A 20347-nucleotide genomic window follows, 5' to 3' on the forward strand; every position below is an offset into this window, starting at 1 on the left:
GACCGGAGTGGTACTCGTCCTGTACTGGGGGTACCGGTGTCGAGTGGTTTGGACGGCCTAATTTACTTCACTTTACATTACAGAACCCGATCAGGGATCCACTCACTCCGGGCGCGAATTTATGTCATGACGCTCCCTACGGCCTGTACCGCATCAGCTTTGTTCGCCATCAATCGTGGGACATAAAGCGGGCGGGGGTTAACCGTAAAACAACGTGAGAGATACGTGAAGATCGCCGGGATAACAACGACGATGGCTTTCCTTTTCTGTCAAAGTAAAAGGGGCGGTAAACAAACAGCCGGACGCTGCGTGGCCACTAGCGCGGCGGCCATAACGGGGAGGTAGGAGGCTGGATCGCCCGTGCCGTGCCTGCCACCCCAGCCCCACTTTCCAACAGAAAAAACAGGAGGGCCCACCACTCGCGGCTATCACTACGCGGGGACAGCGCCGTGCGCGGCAATTTTCAACCGCTCGGGGCGCGCGTGCCTGCGCCTGGTGCCGTTGCCGGCCGCGGCCTCATGCAGTGCGCGGCCGCTCATTCCGCCGACCGCCGCCGTGCCGGTGCCCGATTTCCGTAGCTTTTCTCTCTCTGACGCCGCTGCCATGCTCGCGCGTGCCTCTCCACTCTTCTTCAGACCCTGCCCAGCCCACCTGCCTGTAATGTAAAGAAAAATAACAGCCAACCGAGGAGCCACGCCTATGACGCGCCCACGCCGAAACGGCCGAATCATAAAGCACGGCACAGGACGCGCACTCCTAACCCCGCCGTTGCCGGTGCGGTGCAGAGATGTCACGCTTTGCGCGGGATTTCAGCAACAATGCGGGCCACGCCTCACATCAAATAGACGCCATACGGAGCAGCGCAGTGGTTGCGATCACTTACAGTTTGGTGCGATTATCCAGTCTTATACTCCGCTAATTCGTCATTTCGGTTTTGAAGAGAACATCACAAGCAACCCTCATACAGTACAGTACAGCACAGCACAGCCTTACTAACAGTAATGATCGGAGAAAGAACGTTTAACCATGCATTCACCTTTGCACTTGACGGGCTGGGTAGTATTAACAATGAACTTATATCAATTGAATTCTCCTAGAGGACACGGCGAGGGGTAAATCCTCGGCAGTAAAAAAGGATAAAAAAAACTATGAACAAAAGTTTGAAGAAAGAAAGAATCTAAGTTTCCATTTTAGGACTATTTTCTCCATTCGTTGGAATACGCTATGGCGCCTTTTGCATTGCTCGGAGCACTCACGGCACGGGATGGACGACCGGGATGGCCCCGAGGACAGCTCTGTCAACACAGGATGGCCTCCACGCTGCCGGTCCTCACGCAATGGCATACCGGGCACGCCAGGGCCACGTCCATGTCGCCGGCGGCGAAGCAGTCGCGGCAGAGGCTCAGATGTCTGCACGGGAGGAGCACCACCGTGGCCGCCCCGAGGTGGCAGCTGTGGCACGCGCGGTCAGGCCCGGCGCGGCGAGGGTCTACGTACGCAGACGAGCACGATTCGGCCGGGCCGGCGTCGCCGCCGGCCAGCTCCTCGCAGGATGCCCGCGCCGCGGAGGCGGCCTGCTGGAGCTGCGCGTGAAGGCCGACCGCGGTGGCCTGCTCCGAGAGTGCCTTCGCCTGCCACGCCGCCGCCTCGTTGCGAAGCCGCGCGAGCCGCTCCTCCAGCTCGGCGCCGCGACGCGCCTCGCACTCCGCCTCCAACGCCTTCTCCCGTAGCCGGCGCGAGGCCGATTTGTCTGCCGCCACCAGAAGTGCCCGGTTGTGGTGGCGCATCCGATCGGCGATGGCCCGACGGAGCTGCTCGCCCTGGTGGATAACGCACGGGCACGTGAGGCCAAGAAACGAGCGCACAGCTACAGTTGGACTGTCGTGGCATGGCCGGAGCCTAGATGAATTACCTGGTCCCGGACGAATTTGTCGAGCTCGTCGCCATGCTGCTTCATCTGTCCGGCGAACTCATCGGAGAAGGGGACGAGCGGCGAGGACGAGGACGGGTAACACAATGAATTAATCTGTCTCTGTTGCTGCTCATCCAATGCCAGGCGGAGGCCCGTGGACACGCGCGTCACCGGGGCAGGGGACGGGGACGACGCGACCCTGCTGTTGTGGAGCTGCGCCATGGTTAAAAAGGGCGCCGACTGCTGCGCGAACAGGTTGATGTACTCCTCCTTGGCCGGCGGCGGCGGCGCCATGGCCTCCCTGGCGCGCTTCCTCCGATTCCCACTGGCTGCAGGAAACCGTACCAAGCCATGTCACAATCCATGAACCGTACGGGCGCGCGGCCAATCAATCGGCGTCATCAGGCAATCAGGCGCGGAGGCAGGCAAACGCACCTCCGCCACTGGCAAAATAGACCGCCGGCGAGACTCCGGCGAGCTGCTGCGGATGCTGCTGATGTTGCTGCTGCTGCTGCTGCTTGGGCAGGTCCATCTCCGTCCTCTCCGGGTCACCTCTGTAAAGGAGACGAAGCCATGAGATCACCCGAAAACCAAACCAGACGAACAGCTGCAGTGGTGGAGAGGGCGGGACGTGAGGAGGCGCACCTATCGTGGAAGAGGAGATTGGAGGGGTACTGGGCCTGCACAGCCATTGTTATGTTAAGAAGGAGGAGGAGGAGGAGGAGGAGGAGAAGAAGAAACGGACGACGGGTGGTGGGTTCGCGAAGCGGGAGGTGATGGGGAAGAAAACTTCCACTCGTGGTTTTAATAGAAGGAGGGCATCGTCCTCCTCCTCAGCGCGAGCGTGAGCGTGAGCGTGAGCGTGAGCCGAGTCCAATTCCGCGCACCCACCTCGCACGCTCCCCTTAAAACCTCTCACATGGAACGGAAGGGAACAGGACGCAGACGGGGCCGGGCTCGATCGCGGAAACGGAAAACGTGGGTAATCTAAAATTACTCGCGGGGTTAAAAGATAGGCTGGATTGCGGGCGTTCGGGCGGTTAAAATTAGGGGAAAGAATCCCAGGGGATGGAGGATTTCTTGACGTCAATGCAGGAGATTAAAATGGGGTGGTGGTTTTGGTTACGGAGCCTTTGCTTCGCGATAATGATGGCGTGGGCGTTTCTTTGTTTGGTCTGGGAGCGGTTGGAGGAAGAGATCACCCCTTCCTCGTAGCTTCGCATCCAATCTTTCAAAAGTTTGGATGGATTACTCGTCCATGCTTTGGCTTTGGTATTTGTTACTACTCCCTCCGTTCCGAATTACTTGTCTCGGAAATAGATGTATTTAAAACTAAAATACATCTAGATACATACATTTCTGCGACAACTAATTCCGAACGGAGGGAGTAGGTGTTTATCAAAAGATTACTCACTCTATCCATAAATGTAGTGTCTATTGCGTATTTTCGAGATTTATATTGACCACGATAAGATCAATATAATAACATGTGTTATATAAAAATAATATCATAAGGAACTCCCTTCAAATAAGAATCCGTCCGTATACCTTTTTAAAGCGCATATGAAGTGATGGTCAAAGTAAATCTCAAAACAGTATTACGCCTTATATTTATGGATGGAGGGATCACAACCTCTATCTACATATCAACGGTTTAGATCCTTCGAGCTGCAATTTAGAAAAATTGAAAAACGATCCTTATTTAGTCAATAATCGAATGTGAATATTAGCTTGCACTCCCTCCGTCCGGAAATACTTGTTCTCAAAATGGTTGTATCTAGACATAGTGTGTTACAAAATGAAGGGCTACTCAATGGTTGTATGCGATCCATCCTACTGCACAAAAATATGAATAAATTATTTTTCTTTGAGAAGAGGGTCAAACAAAAACTAATTATGTATAATACACGAGTATAATTTTGGACCATTATAAATTTTCTGATGACATGATGTACTCACATGTATTTGCATCGTGGCTTCAATTCTGCCTTTTTTCTCTTGGTTGAGAACTGCTTTTGGAGCAAAGCCAATGATCCTCCGATGCTTTTCTCCGCCACTTGTGAAAATTATGGCACCAAATGCCGCTTCTTTCGTGAAATGCATCTTTTCTTGCGCTTTGATGCACTGTCTATTTCTTGTTGAACTATGACTTAGACGTGGGCAGCTACACGAGACATGGAAAAAAGGTGGATGGTTAAGAGCAAGTGTGCGAGATAAAGTTCTGGAAGCGACAATTAAATTTGTGTGACAGAGAAAATAGTGAGTGTAGGTAGAACATGCGAGAAACGCATGTTTTTAATATCTTGTGTTACCGACCCAATGTGGGTGATATGTCATGGCTTATGTAAAAGGACTAGGGTGTAGGGTTGATGATGTAAAAAAAGTGATCTAGAATATGCAGTATGTATCTAATTGTTCAGAACATATACATGGACCAATTTATTTATGATTGGTGGTAAAGTAACATTACCATAAACAATCAAATCAAGAAAAGTGGAACTACTAACCAGAAATTTCCAACCTGCTAAAGGTGTTTAAAACTTTAAATTTTCAGCTAGCGTTGTTTATGGTATTTAGTGTCATGGCTGAATTAATGGTGTAACACTATAGCACGGTCATCATACACAAGAATAACAGTAGTACGAGTGTCTCAACCAATATCATGCGACAAGGAACCCCTAACCATTTTTAGGCCATCAAACTGCTCGATGTTGGCGGAAATGCGATAATATCCGAGTAGCTAGTATATTTGGAATGGATGAAATAAACATGCAACATCCAGAATTCTTGATCGTGAAGGCGCCTTCACAGCTGTTAGGTATATGTCCAGTGGAGAACTTCTAGTGTATAAACTGAGAGCCATGCAATCCGGCGTTCGTGTTCCTTCTCCCTGGCGGATAACGTGCATAAATACAGGGCAGCAATCAGCCGTTGAATCTTCAGTGTCGCCTCATTTTCAGGTACGTGTTGTTGATAAGGAGGAGACGAAACTGAGAGAAAAATCGGTGCCTTGTTCTAGAGCGGTACACTGTCGCTTGGTTTTATTGGACACAATTCTTTGACGAACCACCCTTCATTTTCATGACTTTCATTGTCTCGGAGAAAATTTTAAAAGTTGGAACGGGAACGAGTAGGGGGAGAGACCGAGGCATGCGTCCAATCTACTGTACTTTTGAGTGGTTGCCAAATGCTTTGGTTTGGATCGTGGGATTCCCTGGTGAAAAATGACAAACTGACAACAAAAATGCTGTAGAATTTACCTCTTCCTTGGTTTAACCAGAACGTTTGACAACCGCCCGGGAGCAGGACATTTGTTGCGCTACACTTCCTGCCATGCTTTGTCACCGCCAATAATTCTGCAGGTTATGATTCGGTCCTGGCTCAGTATTCTAATCGGATAATACCAAAGTGAGTTGATAGCTTCTTCAGGAGATTTCCAAGGTCGCCAGTGGGATGTCGTGCTTGAATTGGAGATCAGTAACAGGCACGCATGCATGCCCCAGACATTATTGTTGCTTTCCTTTTCCTTATAGTTTCTCTCTTTCTCTCTCTTAAGTATATATATAAGAACAAATCGTTGCTTCCCATCGTTTATTCGTCGCAGCAGCAATACATACATGCACACCTTAATTGTCAAGTAGTAGAGGTAGTAGTACTGGCAAGCGTTGGCGTGCGTAGGACCCAAAGTTAGATGCAGGCAGGTTTTATTGACCAGTATGCTGCTAGCTTAGGTGTAAGGTGATTGAGATTTGGTAAACATCACTAGGACCAACCAGGACGAACCCGGCCCTTCCCTCTGCTTTCGTCTTCAGACAGGAGCATGGCGATTGTAGCAAGAGACGAGGAAAGAAAAAACACCTAGGCTCTAGAATATTTGTTGAGATGGAAAGATGCAAAAGAGGGGGAGCTGGCCGGGTAGAAAGAATCAAATGCTGCCATCTTTGTTCCCGAGAAAGAGGTGGCTGTCACTCGATGCATCGTTGCATCTACCTTCCTTCCTTGCTTGCACACAGACAGGCAACCTCCGTGCCAATTTGTTTGCCCACCCTTCAATCTCGCAACCTTTAATTTGTTCGCTTCTCCTCGACAACGTACCTGCACGTGATCGCGATTGGTTCTCTGAAGCAAGTTTACTTGTGCAGACATCTGGAGGTGGTGGGGAAACATGTAAACTAATCAACCATGACAAGGCTACTTAATCCTTCCTGCCTACTTTACCGTCTCTAGAGGTAGAGGGCACCATCTGGCAAACACAAACACAGCAACGGATCGCGACCAAAACCTCTACTCTAGTTGTTGTCTGCAGCCCTAGCCTTTTCGATCGATCGATCGACTGGAAATACTGCAGCACGCATGCGTGGGTTTGGTCAAATCCACCGTGTCTGAATCGTCAATCGCACCAAACCAATGCACTAGTGGTAGGAGTACTTGTATCCATGCATGCATGGAGGTCAAAACCTGCGTCGCCGCGTGTACACTGCACAAGAATGCACAGTGCATACAAGTACTACTACTACTCCCTCTGTTCACTTTTGTAAGTCGTTTAGGACAGCTGAAATTAAACTGTTTTAGGTGCTGTCTTAAATGTCTAAAACGTCTTACAAAAGTGAACGGAGGGAGTAGCTGATAACGATGCGTGTCTAGATCGTTAACAAGTCGGGTCAAATCAAATCCGGCATGGTTAGCATGCGATCTCGCCACGCGGGAGGGAGGAGGCAGTTTCGCGGTGACGATCGAGAGTGGAGGGCCATCCTCTGCTCGGCTCCATGCATGCAGGCTCAAAGTCTCTCACGCCCCAACACAGCATTAAGTGCGGGGAAAGGAAAGGCGAAAGGTGTGGATGCCGATGCCATGGCCATGCCCGCACGTAGTACGTACGGCTGCGCGCACCGGCACCTCCCCTTTCTTTGATGGCTTCGCGAGTATTTCGTCGGGTGAAGAGGTCATGGACGGGGGCAGGCAACCGACTGGGGCGTGGCATGTGACGCCCCTCCTTTCGTGCGGGTCGGGTCCCGGCCGGCCCTCCTTGGACGTGCGAGCGATTCTTTCTTGTGCCGAGACGTTCCTTCATTATCCTTGGCCTCGGGGGTGGTTGTTCTTGTTCGATCTGGCTTAGCTTGTGCGGTGGTGCTAGCTAGTGGTTTGTTGCTGTCATGCATGTCTCAGCCCATGGATCCGTTTGTGTTTGGTCTGCCCGTTTTGTACCAGCTGGCTCGCCGCCTGGCTGGTGTAGCAATTGGTCTTTGTTTGGCTTACTCAACAATGACTTTTGTTTATTCAGAAAGAAAAACAATGAATTTGTTTATGTACACGGGAAGGGGAAAGAGAGCGTTGAGATGGAGACGGTGGCCGAACTAGCCGCAACGATCTCGTCCTCTTCGTCTTGTTCTCTTTCGGATCGGATAACTGGAACGATCTCTTCAACGCGGCCGGATGTGCATATGTATATATGTGTATCTACGTATGTGCCTTCACACGCATCTCCGGCCGGGTTGCGTCAAACTAATTTCACAAGCACATGTTTATGCTACTAGCGTCGGTACCAGTACTAATTAAACACATGCTGGCGTCTGGTGAATGGAACCAACCAATACGTACGGTGCAACTGCACCGGTTCATGGCGTGCGCACGCTCCAATCCCATGCTTTCACAGAGAAAGGTAGCGTTCCATTCGCATGCATTCGGGCCGCGTGATGATGGCCGCTCCCATCCACAACCGTGGTCACGCCAAATGTGACAATGGACTTGTCGTCTTGACATCTGGGGCTGGACCAAAGCCTGCCTGTCACCGAAAACGCATGCATGTACTCCTCCCTACCCCATGTTGCTCTCTCCCTTTGTATGCTTGGACCATGCCAGGGGTTCCGGTTGCGATTTGCAAATCGCACGTCCGACCACATGCGTGCTAGGAGTAGGAGGCCGTGTGCATATGACCTACCAACAGCTACGATTCATATATGAGAGCTTTGTTTTTTTGCGAATATTTATGTATAAGTTATATTTATATAAGAGTCACAAGGTAGTGTACAGCATGCATGCCAGCATGACTGATTGAAAGAGAGAACCGGCATGCTCTTTCCTGGTGTGAGCTACATCACGCGGATGTATGCGGCTTCCAACACGGACACGCCATCGGAGCTGTGTGTTGGAACAGTCCCGATGCATTCGGTGCCTAGCCTAGCGAACATGCACGCCGAGCCTGTTCATGCATGCATGCATGCACGCAGCTCTGGCTTCGTAGCTTGTATGGCTAAAGTGCTGAACCGCTGTCGCTCATCTCATCTCCTTTCCTTGTCTCTTCTCTGCCGGAGCGAAGGCCAAGGCAAGGCACCCGCTCGCTTTCTTTCCTGCCGGCTCGGCTCCGTTCCGTTCCGCTGCGCACGTCAGGTCCAACGACTTCACGCGGGAGGAAGAAAAACCCTCAAAAAAACGTGAAAGAGAGGCGAGGAAAATGGCGGGATTGGTTAATTAAGAGTGGGCGTCGACGTTGCTGTGCGTGAGCGACGGAGCGAGTGCTCCGCTCGCCCACACCACGCCTCTCTTGTTTGTTTGTCTCTCCGTCTGTTCACTTGTGCCTCTCTTTCCATGTCTCTAGCGCAGAGCTGAAATGTGAACGGAATCGCGCGTTGCATCAGCGCGTGCGCCACACTTACTTGTATATATGCTTTCGCGCAGACCACCGAGACCAACCGTGGCTGGCTCCATCAGCCATCGTGGCTTGCTTCCAACCCTGATCGATCAGTCGATGGGTGTGCATGTGTCACAGAGGGGCTGCCGCTTTCTTGTCTCGACCTAATTAACCCTCCTTGATTGACAGCAACGAATGAGGCGTGGCGTGATCAAGCCGTATATATTGGGCCGTCCATGCGCGCACCTGTTCCGTCGACCACGTCTCTCGATTTCACCCAGATCATCCACGTCCTTTTTTTTCCGGGGTCAGATCATCCACGTCATCCGGGCTGCTCTTTGGGATTTTTTTTTGAAACTATGATGATTTTTATAGCAAATTCGGAAACTATACACCCTAATGCAAAAAAATAAAAAAAAAATCAAAAGTATCACCCCGTTGGCCTCCGGGGCCGAAGAGTCCCTCTTCAGCCAACAAGAGGCCGAAAAGTGGTCTTCGGCCAACACCTGCTCTACTCTTTTAGAAAATTCATATCAATTATGATTTATAGTATTTTAATTTTATTCTTTTTGCATTAGATTAGAAATTTTATGAAGTTTCTGTAGATATCAAGTTTGACTAGATTTGAAAGTTTGAATTTAAATTTTCATGAATTTGCTCAAATCACTAGATTGCCTATAATTTGAGCTAGGGGTATTTTTTTAAGGATTCTTTTTGCTACTAATTCTTTGTGACTTTGTTTATCAGTAGTAATTAATTGGCGAATTTTATAAATATTTAAAATTAGGTTTTTATGAAAACAGTTCTGTTTTAGTGTTTTGTATGTTTTGTGCTATTTCTTTTAATTTTAATTGCTTTGAATTGTTTTCTTTAGTTTTTTTTACATATTCTTTTAGTTTCCGTTAAGTTATCAGTAGTTATTTTATTTTTAGTATTTTCTTTGTATTTTATTTCTTTTATCCTACTAGAAAACTTGTTTTGAGCTTCATAGGAGTTTATATTTAGAAGTGCCTTATAAATCCTGTACAACCATTGCCGTTTTATACATGAAAAAATATACTTTCCCGTTTTTTTCCTCCACTTTCTTTCCCGCCATTTTCTTTGCCGTCATTTTCTCCCGCCATTCTCTCCCGTCATTTCCCGCCATTCTCTCCCGCCACACTAAGGAGTGCTGCATCGATGGAGGATGACAATGATGTCTTCATGTGGAGTGCGAAACACTGTGTGAGATTAGTCATAAGTGTGAAACACTCTCCGATGATGATGACGAAGCTGCAAACACTTATGACTTCTCTCAGACAGTGTTTCACACTTCACCAGCAGCACAGTGCAGGTGACATAGACCGTGTCAGACAATGTTATCTACGGTCCTGGACACCATGAGGCTCGTTTTATAAGTTGAGAAGAGAAGATGGCTAGAAAGAAGATGGCGGGAAAGAAATGGCGGGAGAGAATGGCGGGAAAGAAAATGACAGGAGAGAATGGCGAGAAAGAAAATGGCGAAAAAGAATGACAGGAAAGAAAATGGCAGGAGAAAATGAAAGGAGAGAATGGCGGCAAATAAAATGACGGGAAAGAAAATGACAGGAGAAAATGGCGGAAAAGAATGACATGAGAGAATGGCGGGAGAAAATGGCGGTAACGAATGGCGGGAGAAAATGGCGGCAAAGAAAATAGCGGGAGAAAATGCATGGAAAGAACAGCGAGAAAGAAAATGAAGGATAAAAGAAATAAAATACAGAAAATACTATAAATAAAATATCTACTGATAACTTAAGATAAACTAAAAGAATATGTCAAAAAACAAAAGGAAACAATTTAAAGCAATTAAAATTAAAAGAAATAGCACAAACCCTATAAAAACACTAAAACGGAACTGTTTGCGTAAAAACCTAATTTTAAGTAATCCTAAAATTCACCAATTAATTACTACTGATAAACAAAGTCACAAAGAACCAGCAGCAAAAAGAATCATCTAAAAAAATACTCCTAGCTCAAATTATAGGCAATCTAGTAATTTGAGCAAATTCATGAAAATTCAAATTCAAACTTTCAAATCTAGTCAAACTTGATATCTACAGAAGCTTCATAGAATTTCTAATCTAATGCAAAAAGAATCAAATTAAAATACTAAAAATCCTAATTGATATGAATTTTGTAAAACAAGAGAGCAGGTGTTGGCCAATGACCATATTTCGGCCTACTGTCGGCCGAAGAGGGACTTTTTGCCCTACGATTGGCCGAAAAGTCCCTCTTCGGCCAACTGTAGGCCGAAAAGTCCCTCTTCGTCCAACCGTAGGCCGAAAAGTCCTCTTCGGCCAACAGGAGGCCGACGGGGTGATACTTTTGATTTTTATGCATTAGGGTGTGTAGTTTTCGAATTTGCTATAAAAATCATCATAGTTTCAAAAAAAAAAATCCGCTCTTTGGAGCAGAGCAAGAGCAGGGCATCGGCGCACGCATATACTGTTTGTTACTACTACTACGCGTTTCTAGATCAGATAAATTGGACCGGCATAACTTTTTTTGTACCAATTGAGAGCTTTTTTCAACGAAAGAACTCCTAGCATCATCAGCCATGAGGCTGGTGAGTAGGAAAGAGGGTCTAGATCCAGTCCAACTTTCGGTGACCAACATTGTGCATGCATGTTTAGCACAAAGGTGGGCCGATACATTGGCTGATTTGTTTACATGTTGAATAACAAAAGAAGAAAAAGAGGAAGCTAGCTCTCCAATTTCTAAAAGTAACGATGCCACAACAGAAAGGCTGTTGTGACGAGTGTTCCAGAGATTAACAATCTCCAGGCAGTTTGTTTCCATGATCACATGGGAGAAGCCACGTAGATTAGCAAAGATAACTCCATCACGCGGCACCAAAGTTTCCCATATGAACCGATTCGATATCCCCAGATGGGGTTTGCTCCAAGCACCCAACAAGGCATTTGTGGATCGGGCTACACCTCCCGCGCCCACCTTATTGGAGTCCACATTCACAGACGCATCTGTGTTTATCTTAACAGTCCCCAACTCTGGAGGTATCCACCCAAAACCCGGGAGTATCGAAGCATGTGAGTCAGGTATATCAAGCAAAGCCAAAATCCTCCCGGATTCTCTTAACCGAAATAAAAGGGTCAAGCTGATCATCATCATGAGTAACTCTACTCCGCGAGTGCCATATGGACCACATCACGGAGATCATTTGAGCCATTTGAACATCAGAGAACCTCTCATCACATAAGATGTCACGGGACCATGCATCCGGGTGCAAGCGTGGCCTTCAAAGATCAAACATCGCAAAAGCTTGTTCCCAAAACAACTTGGCATGGGAGCAATGCACTAAGGCGTGCATTAGATCCTCATCCATCGCATTACAGACATTACATCTGCTGATTACCTTTATATGACGATGCCTCAAGGTACTTTCATTTGGAAGAATTCCACGAACCACTCTCCACCAGAAAACACAAACCTTCGGCAACACCTTGAGCTTCCATAGTGACTTCCACATTTGTTCTTCTGTCTGTGAGGATCCGGTAACCGTCCCTTCCCCTAGAGCTGCAAGCTCCTTCTGGGTCACAAGAGCATGGTACACCGATTTTACAGAATAGATGCCACTCCTTTCATGAGCCCAAGCAAGAAAATCATCACCACCCCCCGTCATTAGCGGGATATTTAGTATAGCATCAGCAACGGGGGCTGTGAACACGTCCCTAATCAATTCTCGATGCCAAGTCCAGTTGTCTGGGTCGATGAGCTGATCAACTGTCTAGAGGGTAGTCCCCCCTGTACAACCATGGGCGAAGGGTAGCAAGACCCGGAAACCACCTATCATGCCAAATGGAAATGGTGGATCCGTCTCCCACCCTCTTAATCAAACCCGCGCGGAGCGCCACCCTGCCAGCCACTATCGCTCGCCATATGGCACAGGCAGTGTTTGGCACTGTGGCCTCCATGAAATCACTGTCAGGAAAATACCGGCCCTTCATTACTCGAGCACAAAGCGACTATGGTTTAGTCAGTGGCGGCGGCAGGGGTACTCACGTGTATTCATGTGAATACCAAAGATTTGGCCTAAAAAATTTATTATATGTATTATTCGGCGACCCACAAGCCTACAACCCACCCAGTGCCCACCAGTACTGCAGCCCACACAGTGAGTCCAACACGACTGACCATCTCGACACCCGTTTCGCTGATTCGTTTGACCTCGACCCGAATCCATTCCCCAGTCCCCACTCGGTCGTTCGTTCCCCAACCTAACCTAGGGCCTGCTGCAGCGGCGGCGGCAACGGAGCAGCGGCAAGCGGAGCCGCCGGCGGTCGGCCTCCGCCTAGCGTCCAGGTTCTATTCTCCTTGTCCATGTCTTCTCTCTCTAGTTCTCTTGATCTCTTCCCCTAAGAAAGTAAGAAGGCCAGCCCCCAGCCAGTTCGGCAGTTCCTATAGCGTACAAAACTACAGATTAAAATGAGTACTAGTACTAGTTTGCTGGCGTTTAGTATCCGGACAAATAGCAAATCTGCAATCGTTCTTAAGGCCAGCCACTTCCTAATTTAGTATCCTGGGCAGTAGTTTGCTAGACTGCAGTTTTGCTATTTTAGTGTAGTTTGCTGGAGCGACCAGCAGAGCAGGTTGCTTGCTTCTTCCTAGTACACATTACTGCTAGTACGTCTAGTTTGGTGGAACAACCAGGTTGCTAGATTGAAATTTTGATATTTTAAAATTTTAACCTACCAATTTTCAGAGTGTATATTTTGGTAGATTGCTAATCTATCTTTTTCTGATCTTGTATCATAGATGAAGAAGAAGGGTGTTGGCATTGTTGCATTGTGGGAAAGAGCTTCAAAGGCAAATAAAAGAACTTCCACATCTACACCAAATCCTCCTGATGTTGAAGTTGAGAGCAGTAGCATTCCTCCTGATGTTGAGAGCAATCTGCAACTGGCACTAGTGCAAGCACATGAACCGGATGATAGTCACACAGAACCTGAGAGTGGCTCCCCAGCTCCAATTATAGAAGATGATGAAGCAAATGATGAAGTTCAATTTGAAGTAGATTTGGAAGCACTTGAGCCAGATCCGGGGAAACGGATCCCCATCTCTAGGTACAATGTCAATGATCAGGATAAAGTTAGAAGGAGATACATCGAGTTGGGGGCATGTCAACCAAAGAAACATAATTTTGATTACAGAGACATAAGTGGATTACAACGTCGCTTTTGTTCTTCTTGGTTTAAGGATTACAAGTGGCTTGAGTATAGTGTGGACAAAGAGGTTGCTTTCTGCTTTGCTTGCTATTTGTTCAAGGATAAAACAAAAAGCCCTGGTGGAGATTCATTTGTTGAGGGTGGGTTTAGAAACTGGAACATGAAAGCAAGATTGACAAGGCATGTTGGCGATGTAAGTAGTGCTCACGCTGAAGCTCAAGAGAAGTATGATACGTTGACTACACCACAAACATCAATTCAGGAGTGTGTTGCTTCCAACACCTCACAATACAAGGCTTTGTATAAACAGCGTTTGACATGGACACTCAAGTGTGTGAGATTTCTGTTGCGCCAAGGCTTGGCATTTAGAGGACATGATGAAAGTGAAGACTCACTAAATAAAGGAAATTTCCTTGAGCTTCTAAATTGGCTAGCAGGAAATTTTGAAGAGGTTGACAGGGTTGTTCTCAAGAATGCTCCACGAAACTGCAAGATGACTCACCATGATATACAACAAGAGGTGATAAAATGTTGTGCACAAGAGACTACTAAACTAGTCATTGAAGAACTTGATGGTGGTCATTTTGCAATACTTGCAGATGAGTCTAGTGATGTGTATTAGAATGAACAGTTGGATGTTTGCTTGCGTTATGTTGATAAGAAAGGAAGGGCGGTTGTAAGTTTTCTTGGTCTTGCTCATGTTGAAGATACTACCTCTTAGACACTAAAAGCTGCAATTCAGAAAATGCTTATGGACTACAATTTGACCTTTGCAATGGTTCGTGGGCAAGGATATGATGGAGCTAGTAACATGAGAGGTAATGCTAATGGCCTGAAAAAACTGATTATGGATGAGTCCCCTTCTGCCTACTATGTTCATTGTTTTGCCCATCAACTACAGTTAACTCTTGTTGTTGTTGCTAAGGAGAGTGGTGATTGTACTTGGTTCTTTCAGCAGCTTGCACACTTGTTAAATGCTCTTGGCATGTCTTGTAAAAAGATGAGAATGCTTCGGATAGCTCAGGCTGAAGAACTCATTGATGCCTTGGAATTGGAAGAAGTAGAAACAAGGAGTGGGCTGAATCAGGAAATGGGTTTGGGAAGGCCATGTGATACACGTTGGGGCTCTTACTTCAAAACTGTGAACCATGTCATCTCTATGTATGGTGCACTACGACGAGTCCTTCGCAAGATTGGAGACAAGTACCATGGTGCGGAGGCACAAGCGGCTCTATCCATAGAGACAATATTTCGATCATTTGAGTTTGTTTTCATGGCACACTTGATGCAAGAAATATTTGGATGCACAAATGAGTTGTGTAGAGCTTTGCAAAAGCAAGATGAAGATATTGTTCATGCTATTGAGCTTGTTGGTGACACAAAGTATTACTTGGAGGCTTTGAGGACCGATGCTGGATGGGATGATTTTCTCACAAAGGTCACATCTTTTTGTACAAAGCATAAGATCAAAGTTGTTGATATGGAGGGTCCTTACTTTCCCGTTGGCCGGCCTAGAAGGGGTTTATGTAATGGTGTGATCAATTACCACCGCTTCAAGGTTGATATGTTTGTGGGTGTCATTGATAGGCAAATCAGTGAGCTGAATGGCAGATTTGATGAGGTAAACACGGAGCTACTTTCTTGCATGGCAGCATTCTGTCCACTTCATCTATTTGCTGCTTATGACCAAGATAAGTTGGTTAGGCTTGCTACAAAGCTTTATACTTCTGATTTTACAAGTGATGAACTGGCAAGACTTCCATGACAACTAAACATGTATGTTATTAATGTGCGTAGAGATGAAAGGTTTCAAAACCTGAAAAATTTGTGTCAGCTTCCAGTTATGCTTGTTGAGACAAACAAGCATGAACAATATCATATTGTTTATAAGCTTCTTAAGTTGGTATTGATTCTGCCAGTAGCTACTGCTAGTGTTGAAAGGGTGTTCTCTTCAATGAGCCATGTGAAGAATAAGCCAAGGAACAAAATGGGTGATGAATATTTAAAAATTGTTTAGTTACATTTGTTGAGAGAGAATTTTTCAATCAAGTGAAGGATGCAGATGTCATCAATCTCTTCCAAAAAGGCGACCGCAAAGTTATATTGTAAGAAGGATATCATCACTTTACCAATCAAAAGGTACTTATGTATTCATGTCGTTATGGTCTGATACATTGAAATATTGCTATTGTCGTTATGCTAGTGTTGTTTTGTTCATATATTGCTAGTGTTGTGTTGTTTGGTTCATATACTACATTTAGAGAAGAAAAAATTGGATGAATACCATGCCTTCATTTCCTGGCGCCGCCACTGGGTTTAGTCATGAATCTCCAACCATGTTTACCAAGCAGCGATTGATTGAAAAGCTTCAAATCACGAAAACCCATACCACCACGAGCTTTCGGAGTAGCTAGTTTCTCCCACGCCACCGAATGAAGAGAGCGACGATCCAGGGAGCCACTCCACCAGAACTTTGCCATGCTGCTGTCAGACTTTTGCATACCTTTTTTGTTAAAAGGAAGCAACTCATACTAAACATTGGGATTGCTTGAATAACCGACTTGATAAGTGATTCTCTCCCAGCACAAGCAAGGAGTCTCTCAACCCATCCGTTCATTTTACTCCGAGATCTCTCACCAATGTGGTCAAAAGTACCACTCGTGATCCTCCCTACAACAGTTGGGAGACCAAGATACCGCTCGCTGAACGCCTCCACTTGAATGCCCAACAAAATTTTCAGTTCATGCCTTCTATCAGTTGGGGTATTTGGTGAGAAGAACACTGTACTTTTCTCTCTATTAACAGCCTGGCCGGAGCATGAAGCATATATCATCAAAATTTCATTCAGCCGAACCACGCTTTCCCGTGTTGCACTGATGAAGATGAGACTATCATAGCAAATAATAAGTGGCTCACCCATGGTGCCCGAAAGGATACATGGATACCTCTGTCTATATAAGATGATCCATATGAATTCAACAGTGAAGTGAGGCCTTCTGCACACAAAAGGAAGAGAAAAGGTGATACATGATCTCCTTGACGCAAGCCACAAGATGGTGTAAAGTAAGGCAAAAGTTCCCCGTTTACTGTCACTGTGAAACGGACCGAAGAGACAAACTTCATTATTAAGTCCACAAAGTTGCCACTGAACCCAAGCTTAGTCATGACAGCCTGTAAGTAATGCCATTCTACTCGATCATAGGCCTTCATCATGTCTAACTTGACAACACAAGAATAATTCTTCCCCTTCTTTCTCCTGCGCATCGTGTGGACGCTCTCAAAGGCCACCACAACATTATCAGTAATCAACCTGCGAGGGACAAAAGCACTTTGCTCCTCGCCAACCACCATATCCATTATCTCTTTCAAGCGATTAGCGATCATCTTAGCCCCAATCTTATAAGGGACCGGGCACAAAGATATGGGTCGGTATTGGGCAATGCATTGAGGGTTATGTACCTTTGGTATGAGTGTTATCGAGGTATCATTAAATCCTGCAGGTAGCTCACCCCCATTAAGAAAACCCAAAATTGCGGGTACTAGATCTCCTTGAATAATATTCCAATGCCTTTGAAAAAAATAGCAGTAAAACCATCTACACCCGACGCCTTCGAGGGAGACATCTGGAAAAGGGTAGCATGGACCTCCTCCGGTTCATAGGGTTTATCCAATAACATATTCATCTCCTCGGTAACACGCTCGGGAACATACTGCAACAGCTCATTCATATCATTATAACCTTGGGAGGAATATAGGTTTTGATAGAACGACTAAACTTCAGCCATATCTCCGGCTTCAGATACACAGAAAGATCCATCAGCTCGACGAAGATTGGCAATTCTATTCAAGCGTTTCCACTACGTCACTTGTGCATGATAGTAAACTGTGTTGCGATCACCTTTCCGCAGCCACGACACTCTCGAACGTTGCCTCGTCCACACCTCCTCTTGCCCCAGAGCTTCACGAAGTTTCAGCACTGTGGCTTTCTCCTCGTCCGACGGGCCTCTCCCGACAGATTGCTTTCTCAAAACCTCGAGTTTGGAATGTAATTTCTTCACCTTCTTAGCAAGGCAACCGAACTCCTTAGCACCCCACGCTCCTAGCTCGCTCTGGAGCTTATTTAACGTGTCCTGTATACCTGGAAGACCCTGCCCCGCATGATTACTTCTCCACGCCTCAGCCACAAAGTTGTCATACTCTGCATGGGACCGCCATACATCCTCATACCGAAATAGTTTTGGTCTCCGCGATGATTGAGGAAATTGCGTTTCAACCAAAACAAAGCAGTGATCTGATTCCACCGTACTGATATGCCGAACACGCACCAGATCAAATATTTGCAGAAAAGCTTCATTAGCTACACCTCTATCAAGGCGGGCCTTAACGTTCATAGCCCCCTTGTTTATTATCCCATGTAAATGGTACCCCTGAGAACCCTAGGTCCTGCAAGGAACAATCTTCCAAAGCTTCCCGAAAAGCTAGCATTTGCATCTCCGACCGCGCAACCCTGCTATAATGTTCTGAACCGTACATAGTCTCATTGAAATCCCTGTGACACATCCAAGCATGGTGCGGTATTGCATGCAACATTCTCAAGCATCGCCAGCTATGGTGACGATCTTCAGTCCTTGGGGCTCCATAAAACCCCGTAAACCTCCATTCCGGAGTAGACAAGTCAGATGCCCGGACCATAACGTCAATATGTCCAGAGCTATAACTCTTTAACTCGACTTTAACATCACATGACCAAAATAGGCCAATTCCTCCACTTAAACCCGCACTATCCACCGCAAAACATCCGGCAAAACCCAAACTATGTTGCAGAATCTCCACCCTCTTTGCTCTGATCTTTGTCTCTGAAACAAAGAGCAAAGCAGGCCTTCTTGCTCGTTACTTTGCGAAGCTCTCGAACTGCCTCGGGGTTCCCAAGCCCCCGGCAGTTCCAACTCAAGCATTTCATGGCTCCTGGCAGGGCTGACCTGCAGCCGCTGCGAATTTTCAGATGATGGGGGGGGGGCTTCTTTTTCTTAGGATCAGGTTCCACGAGTCTAGCATCTTTCCCCCCGTCTCCCTCCAAACCAGCCGAACCATATGCTTTCTGAGCTGTAAACACCACCATATCAGTAGGGTTGCCCCCTGCATTTGTCATATTTCCCGTACTTGGTAGAGCTAGGGTTTCAACCCTATGATAAACTTTCTCATTCCGAGGGCCACCCTTTCTTTTGTATAAGGCTATCTTCTTTGGGGAGTTGACCTCCTCATTCACACCTGGTTTGCTATTCGATGAGGCTGCGTCTTTCTTACTGTTTGCAGAATTTTGTGGCTCCTTAGACGAACCATCACTCGATGCAGCAACCTTCCTATCCTTGAGCGCACGCAAGCTGGTATTGAAAGGCAAATCCCCCTTCTCATCGCAAGTACCTGGAGTAGGACAAAACAGATCAGAGTGGCCAAGACGACCACACGAGAAACAGAAGTTCGAAACGTACTCATACTAAATGTCGTACCAGTCCCGCGACTTTCTCTTCGCTGAATCAATCAGAATCCAACGGTGTAAGGGTTTGTGCACATCAATTGTAACCCTTGCTCTCAAGAATCCCCCCAAGGGGTCGAAGTGGACAGACGTTGCATTGACATCTATCTGTTTTGCGATTTGTTTTCCCCAATTTCCAGTCTGCAAGTTGAAAGGCAGGTTTGGAACCCTAGCCCATAACTGAAGTTTATCAAATTTCAGCTCCGACGTCCTCATGCAATCATCAAAATCGGCCAGAATTATAGCATGCCGATTAACATGCCACGACGATCCTTCCCGCACTCGATCGCGATCACGTCGATTCTCAAAATCAGCCACGAAGGTATTTTCACCCACCGCCCTAAAAGACAGACCCCTAGGGTTTTGCCACGCCGGCCTCAGAGTGTTGGCAATGGTTTGGATGTGAAAAATCCTTCGATGCAGAACCTTGCCAGCGATTGACCACTTCTGCAGACCTCCTTCCTCGAGATCATCAACCACCAGGGGTGGCTTCTTCCTCCATGAGATCCAGCTTACCCATGGCCTCCTCCATCCGTGCTCTCGCCGTCCTCGGGGATTGCGGCCCCCGCGAACTCCCACTTGGATCCGAAGACGACGCCATCTCCAGACCAAAAGATTGATGCGCCCCGCCGACGAGATGTCAGCGAGCGCCGCCTTTCCACCGAAACCCTGATCGCCTACCGGGAGGCTCCTAGTTTTCCGGAGCCAACACGATCACATTCGCATCACCTCCCTCCCTCGGGGATTGAATTCAAAAAAGGCAAGTTGGACCGGTATAACTGCCAAGGCGCTTTCAGAAAGAAAAAGAATAACTGGTAATATACCTAGTAGAAGTATAATACCCCTATTTAACTGCATTGACATTTGGATAATGCTGGCTGAATACGGACTACCACATCATACACCCCAACATGACACTGATCGTATGGCGAGCTCGCACTGGGGAATATTGTTACAACTTCTTCAGAGTTGACGCGAACAGTGGCAGCCATTATAAATGGTGCGGCGCACCTCACTTGATAGAGCCGTTTTCAAGCGTGGCCAAACAAAATCATGTATACGAGCTTGGA

General features: G+C 46.9%; 1 protein-coding gene across 1 annotated transcript; it reads right to left on the bottom strand.

Moving 5' to 3' along the window:
* Positions 1-1002: 1002 nt before the first annotated feature.
* On the bottom strand, positions 1003-2780 carry LOC119324729 (BOI-related E3 ubiquitin-protein ligase 1-like). Its single transcript, XM_037598502.1, has 4 exons — positions 2558-2780; positions 2348-2466; positions 1913-2241; positions 1003-1820 (listed from the first exon to the last, which is right to left on the bottom strand). Exons 1-4 carry the CDS (start codon positions 2602-2604, stop codon positions 1299-1301), a joined length of 1017 nt encoding a protein of 338 aa, XP_037454399.1. The 5' UTR covers positions 2605-2780; the 3' UTR covers positions 1003-1298.
* Between the last annotated feature and the right edge of the window lie 17567 nt (positions 2781-20347).

This window comes from Triticum dicoccoides, chromosome 6B, assembly GCF_002162155.2.
Source record: "Triticum dicoccoides isolate Atlit2015 ecotype Zavitan chromosome 6B, WEW_v2.0, whole genome shotgun sequence".
In the NCBI taxonomy this organism is placed as follows: Eukaryota; Viridiplantae; Streptophyta; class Magnoliopsida; order Poales; family Poaceae; genus Triticum; species Triticum dicoccoides.